General features: G+C 35.1%; 1 protein-coding gene across 1 annotated transcript; it reads left to right on the forward strand.

Moving 5' to 3' along the window:
* The first annotated feature begins 222 nt into the window (after positions 1-222).
* On the forward strand, positions 223-4,799 carry LOC147392964 (protein trichome birefringence-like 5). Its single transcript, XM_086456570.1, has 5 exons — positions 223-979; positions 3,205-3,397; positions 3,719-3,912; positions 4,076-4,234; positions 4,326-4,799. The coding sequence occupies exons 1-5, from the start codon at positions 342-344 to the stop codon at positions 4,657-4,659; spliced, it is 1,518 nt and encodes a 505-aa protein (XP_086312696.1). The 5' UTR covers positions 223-341; the 3' UTR covers positions 4,660-4,799.
* The last annotated feature ends 2,854 nt before the right edge of the window (positions 4,800-7,653 follow it).

Genomic DNA, 7,653 nt, shown 5'->3' on the forward strand with positions numbered 1-7,653 from the left:
TTGAGCCATACTTCAACACAATCGCCATCTAGAACGGTGTCTCGTTCATATAACAATGTTAGGTGTGTATGTAGCACATTTTTGATGGAAGTCAAACACATCGAACTGTGTGCGAACTTGGTAGCTTAGTCATATTATAATATTTTTTAAGGTTGGCGTGCAACCAATGGCTTGTGAAGTGCAAGTAGTCGATCCTTTATATTATTCTTCTAACACGTATGAGCGCGCACAAAAAAAAAAAAAAAGAACAAAAAAAAGACACTATGAGAACAAAGTTTTTGTCTCGTCAGTCTGATCTTCGTTTGGGCATTTCGCCCTAAACATGATCTCCACCAGATCAAATGGCCTCATCATCACCACCACCACCACCAACTCAGAAAAAGAAGAATAATTATGCCTTAACAACCTTATCATTGTTGTTGTTTCTTCTTTTATTACTTGTTACAATCTTTTTATTCAACAAAAACGCTCTTGAACCAACTCTCTCACAGTACAAAGATACTCTCATTTGGTCCCAAAACAACAACAACAACAACCCTTCTCTCTCTTCAGATCTTCTCCCCATCTCACCACCACCACCACCACCACCACCACCACTACCACCACCACCACCACCACCACCACCAACAACAACAACTGTATCTGAAATCGATTCGGTCGTTAACAATAGTGGGAACAGAATCAACAATCTTCCCATCCAAGATAATTTCTCTTCGATCCCTAAAACCAATACCATTAATTTGATCTCCAACAATACTAACAGATCCAATGATCTTTCTATTGTTGATTTGGAGAAAATGAATCAGTTGAGCAAATGTGATTTGTATATTGGAACTTGGGTGAAGGACGACGAGTATCCGATCTACAAACCAGGTTCTTGCCCTTATGTAGATGAGGCTTTTAGCTGCCAAGGCAATGGAAGACCCGATTCTGAATATATGAAATGGAGATGGAAGCCTGATGGTTGCGATCTTCCCAGGTAATTCTCTTACTGCAACATTGAGTTTCAATTGTTTGATTTGTTTATTGGACTGATTTTGTATGTTTTGGACTATTTTCTTGTTATAATCATGGAAGGAACCCATGTTAAAGTAAATTTTTTTTATTGGTATTTTAATTGTGCTTGCTTTGCATATATAATTCTGAAATTAGATTACATTGTCGAATTGTTGTGTTAGGAAGAACAACTAGTTGTATTAAACAATTCATTTCTTACCTATCTATGCATCAGACATCAAACATCAATCAAACCAATGGATATAACCTTCGACTAATCTAGGGTTTAGATTTCAAATATCCCTTTCAAAGAAAATAAATATCCAACGGTGTAGACAGATTTTTTGTTTTTTGTTTTTTTATGATGAATTTTTTTTTAATTAACAGGGCGGTTGAGATGACCTAAAACCCCAAGGAGAGGACAAGCAACAAAAACAAACTAAAAAAACTAAAACAACACAATTGAGAGCTACCCATACCGCCATACGGTTACAAACCCAATCCCACCTCCCCAAGAGGTCTTCATAGAAAATCCCTCTTTTTTATTTATTGGTAAGCAGGGGAAGAAAATTCCCTTTTGATTCAATGAACATCGAGCTCTAATGAAACAGAAGGCCTAAAACGTCAATGATAACCTCGTGTATTTCTTGCTCCTTATTCTCGAAGATCCTACCATTTCTTTCACGCCACAAACCCCAACAAATGGCAAAGGGAAGAAAGGTCCACAACTTTCTCTTAAGGCTTGAAAACCCACTTCCCATTGGGACCAACACTCAAACACAATCCAAAGAGTTCTAGACATGCACCCTGTCACTTCAAACAAATTAAAGAAATGAGACCAAACCCTGGATGCATACTCACAATGAAGGAGGATATGGTTCACGAATTCCCCGTCGGACTTGCAGAAGCTACAAAAGTTAATTGAAATGATCCCCCTTTTCATGACATTGTCCAAAGTTAATAATTTTCCTTGAACTCCCACCCAGAAGAAGAAAGCAATTGTAGATGGAACAAAAGGTCCTCAAACCCCTTCAAGAGGAAAAGTTCCCAACGGTTTTAACAAATTGAGGTGGAAGGAGCTAGAGAAACCACCCCTTTTTTCTAACCTCCCAACACATGCATCCTCACCTCCAGAATTACCCACTAAGGATTCAAGGGCTCTCAGAAGGCCAGAAACATCCTCTAGTTCCCAATCATTGAGCAATCTTCTAAATATACATCTAATATTACTTACCAAAAAAAAAAAAATCTTCTAAACCCAAGTCCCAAGATAGCCCTCCAAAGGAAAAGGACCCAAAAATCTGCAACTGTCCTCTCTTTTTTCAAGGAGATGGAGAACAAACCCGGGAATCGAGTATTGAGATTTTCAGAGCCGCACCACACATACTCCCAAAAACGAACTGATGAATCATGCCCAACTTTAAAGGAAATGCTACCTTGAAAACAAATAAATCTTCTTGTAGTAATGGCCCTCGGTTTTGAAGGGGTTTGAGGGATGTTACTTCAATGATTGATTTTTAGATGGTAGTCCTTATTGAGGCCTTAATTGTATGTTTTTGTTGGTTTCCTCTAGTGGCCTTCTATAATCAGTTTATTAATGATTAAAAATTCTAATATGCAGGCATCAAACAATATGGTTTTTATAGTTGTTTCATTGCTCCTACAACTCTCATCCCACTGAAACAAAAACATTATTACTTATTATATTGTCTCCTTTCCTTGCTTGTGCAACCTACTCAAAGTCTCTCACTCCCTCCCCTTGTAATATTAACCAAGTCACCTGATCTCATATATGTAACATAGCCTCTTGTTTTTCTTCTTGATCTTCGGATATCTTTATAATGCTCTTCATGCATTGCATGCACATTCTGTCATTGGTACCAATATAAGTTTCTATATGAAAAACTCTGGAAAACAGATAATTGCCCAAATATCAAGAGAAAATTGGAGATATAAAAATAACTTACTGAACTATTATTTGGCCTAGACAGAAGTGAATTGTGAAAATCAATGAATAAGCTTAAAATACCGAAAAGCTTTGAGATTTTACAGCTCCAATGTCCCTTTTACAATTATCAATGTGTGAATTTCACCTATTTCTTTCCGCATTTGATTTTTTTTAACTCTACACGGGAACAAATTGTGCAGAGTGGGAGTTTATTAGCTTTTATTTAAATGTATATTTGTGCCCTCATTTTTTATTTGTAGGTTTAATGCAACAGACTTCTTGGAGAGGTTGAGGGGTAAAAGGTTGATGCTGGTTGGAGACTCTATGAACAGGAACCAGTTTGAATCAATTCTATGCCTCCTCCATGAAGGCCTTCCCAATAAAAGCAGAATGTATGAGACCCATGGATATAAAATAACTAAAGGACGAGGCTACTATGTCTTCAAATTTGAGGTGACTGTAACATATTTATCATTGTTTCTTCTTTTTGTTAGAGAGATTCTATTGCCACACCAACTTTTGGTAACACCACCCCAATTCATATGTAAATCACCAAAGAATTAGCACACATTTGTGGTGGCATTAGCAAAAGTTGGTGTGCCAATAAAAGCTCTCTTTTGTTGACTAGAATATCTGGACATGACTAATGATCCTAATAACTCTTAACTATCAAATGACTTTATGTTTCTTAGATTCTTGAGGGGCGATTCTTTTGCTAACATAGTTGAAGGTGGCAACCATTAATGTGTCTTTCAAATCTTGGGTACTGAGCAGGACTATGGTTGTACAGTGGAGTTTGTCCGCTCACATTTCCTTGTTAAGGAAGGGGTTCGTATCAATGCTCAGGGAAAATCTAATCCGACCCTATCGATAGACAAAATTGACAAGTCCTCTGGCCGATGGAAGCGGGCTGATATCCTTGTCTTCAATACTGGCCATTGGTGGACTCATGGAAAAACTGCTCGCGGGTCTGTAATTTTCAAATCTTGTGCTATCATATATTGTTCTGATTTATTGACTTTTTCTTGCTTGCTAAGAATCGTGTTCAATTGGGTTTTTAGGGTTTAACTCTTTCAGACCATTTGGAATACTAAATCCTATGAAAACATATAAATTTCTTTGATCAAGCAGGAAGAATTACTACAAGGAAGGTGATTTTATTTATCCCAAGTTTGACGCAATTGAAGCTTATCGAAGAGCCATGAGGACTTGGGGGAGGTGGATTGATGAAAACATAGATCCTGCAAAGAATTTAGTCTTCTACCGTGGATACTCTCCTGCCCATTTTAGGTTAGAAAATTTTTCCCCAATCTAATGTCATTTCTATTAGGTTACTGAGGATTGAAGAAGCATTTGAGTATCATGGTGTTCTTTTTGACAGAGGTGGAGATTGGGACTCTGGCGGGACTTGTAATGGAGAGACAGAACCGATCTTGAGTGGGAACTTCCTTGATGACTACCCTCCGAAAATGAAGATCGTGGAAGATGTTATTCATGAAATGCAGGTTCCTGTGTTTATGTTGAATGTGACAAGGTTGACCAAATTTCGCAAGGACGGACACCCATCGATTTATGTCAAGAACCTGATAGAAGGGCAAAAGGTTTCTAAGAGGCGGCAGGACTGCAGCCATTGGTGTCTCCCCGGAGTGCCCGATGCATGGAATGAGCTTATATATGCAAATCTTGTTATCCAACAAACAACTCCGCTGATCTAGTGGTAATTTTTTTTTTTGAATGTTTCGGTTCTGATTTCCTACTTGTTAGTATTTGCCTGCCAATACCAAGAGGAGGAAAAGGGAAATTTTGGGATACATTGTAAAGTAACAAATGTCTTTTAATTCTTTATTATTAGTTCTCTTTTTGCAAATTTTTCTATAAAAAAAGGATATATTAATTTAAATATTTCAGTAGAAAGATTAAAAAAAAAATGGAATTAAAACACTTTTGATGATTTTGTGAAATTTTTTTTTTTTTTTTTGAATAATCATTAAATAACCAACAAGGGGTTGGTGAGATGGCGAGGACCTTGCCTCGGGGAGGAGAGGTCCTGAGTTCAAATCACATCACTCCTTGTCACCCTGATGCTTTAAAAAGCCAGGTACACAAGACGATTGCTGGAAGTGGTGATGGGCGTGTCCATGGGATTTAGTCGTACTAAGGCCGGATACCCCTGTATCAAAAAAAAAATCATTAAATGATGTCCTATCAAATATTAAGACTGTCAATGGACGGTTCAGATCGGATTGGTACAAGTACAACAAGGAATTTGTTAGATCCGAACCCATTATAATTATGGACCCACCTGATCCGACATGAATTGATTCATATCCTATTCAAATAACAAATATTTTCAAATCTATTCTAGTCCAAGCCAATTCGATTTGTTGCATGTTAATACATGATTATGTATATATTAAAATATTAAATGTATATTTGAAATACATCATCAAATCATTTCTCCCATCGGATTGATAAAAAGATGGTTGATCCAGAACTAATCTGATATTTTATCAAATCAAAAGCCCAAATACTTGATGGATTTGATTTTATGTCCGATCCCATCCATTGACAGACCTTCATTGTGTTCTATATTACCATTAATCGATCGAAAATGGTGCAAGAAAGAATATATGGCTCATTGCCATGTTCATTAATTTGGTAGAAGAAAACAAAATGAAATAGGCGGTTTTAGAGCTTGAACTTGGGTGTTTTCAGTTGGAATATACTTTACAAGGTTATAATCTACAACTATTACGCCAATATAATGTCCGCAAATGTTTAATATATGAATATAACAATTTAACTTATAATTCCTCAAATGTAAATTAAGATCAATTATGAATTGTTCGAGAAAATAAAACTGATAATAGAATCGTAGAAAATTATGATATGAACCATTTATTAGTTATTGAAATTGTATAAAAATGTGAAGAATGAATGAAAACACAAGTAGAGCAAATATAAAATTTAAAGACTTCCCGTTCTCTATATATTTTAATTGATTTTAATTGAGAGGAGTTCAAGGGACATACGTAAAAAATAATCATTTTTTAAACTATGGATTAGAAGTTTCAGATTAAGTTGATTTTTTGTGAAGATGATCCTTTATGATTAGAAGATCATCCTCGCAAAAAATCAGCTCAATCTGAAACTTCTAAATCCATCAAAAGTGGTTTACAAATTATTGGTAAAAAAACAACGATCCACATTCTAAATCACTTTTCATGGGGTTAGAAGGTTTTAAATTAGGCTGATTTTTGGTGAGGATGATCTTCTCATCATAGAGATTGTTCTTAAAACAATTAGTTCAATCTGAAACTTCTAACCCATATTTTGAAAAATGATTGTTTTTACATATGTTTTTTACTTATGTCCCTAGAATGCTCCCCATTTTAATTTACTTCAGTATATCTCTTTGTTAATATTTATTTAGACTAATAATTTTTTTTATAAATGTTATGAACAAAATATCGATGGGTCATATCGAATCTTGAACAAGTCAATGTGATGCATGATTCACATTTGAAATCTAACTAGGTAATAAATGATACCTTGCATAGATTTTTCTTTACGGAAAACAATCAATCATGGTTGCATTAACATGATTATCAACAAAATATCTCGTCATATAAGTTCTATTAAGGTATGAGGTATTTTAAAAATTAAAAATAAAACCAACACATGTCATAAATGTAAGTCTTGGATCATGGGTTAATTGTATCACGCCCCTAAAATCCAATATGAATCATAAGAATTTCGCTGTTAAATCTCAGGGCATGATAAAGTAACCCAATCTATGATAACATATAATAATGAGGAGCGTTCGAAGGACCTAAAGAGAGCCAAACATTTTTCAAACACATGGGTTAGAAGTTTTGGAATAGGCTGATTTTTTGTGAGGATGATCTCTATGATGAAAAGATCATCCTCACGAAAAATCAGCTTATTATGAAACTTGTAACCCTAATTTACAAGTTGAAGAATTGTGGACTGTCCAATTTTTGTAAATCACTTTTGATAGGGTTAGAAGTTTCAGAATGGGCTGATTTTTTGTGAAGACAATCTCCTCATCATAGAGATCATCTTCACAAAAAATCAGTCAATTCCGAAACTTCTAACTCATGTAATGACCTAAAAATCCTAAAAATGTATCTCGAGGAAAGAATTTTAGATTCGTGCATTGATTTAAAAATATGGATTCTTAATTTTTAATATTTGAGGAAAATTAACTTCACCAATAGATTTAGAAGGATCAAAAAACATATTTTAGCTTGTAAACACGCCTAAATCTGAAGTCGGTTGAAAAAGTTATCAAATCCTCGAGTTTCGCATTAGATATTTTTCCAATATGTAAACGACACGTTAGAGACGTAATTTGAGGAAACCGATCATACTATTAGATTGGAGTCGAAAAATCACCAGAAATAAAGTATAAGTTTGTCCAATTCGGCATTCAAGAAAAATAATTCCCAAAATGACAAGTATGTCCTAACTTAAGTTATATAAATATCTGAATTCTATTAGAAAAATCATATTTTTCTTATTCTCATTTTCAAACAAATTTCAATCATTTTCCCTTAATATTTGAAACTCAGATCTACGCCAAACGAGAATGATCCGAGCTTAGTCGCAAAAAGGAAAGTTGTTCCTCTCGCCGAGGGTTATGCATGGACGCAAAGAAATCTGATTTTCGTTGGAAGAAAAATTTG

The sequence above is a fragment of the Akebia trifoliata genome, chromosome 10 (assembly GCF_017979445.1).
Source record: "Akebia trifoliata isolate Shusen 1 chromosome 10, ASM1797944v1, whole genome shotgun sequence".
NCBI classification, from domain to species: Eukaryota; Viridiplantae; Streptophyta; class Magnoliopsida; order Ranunculales; family Lardizabalaceae; genus Akebia; species Akebia trifoliata.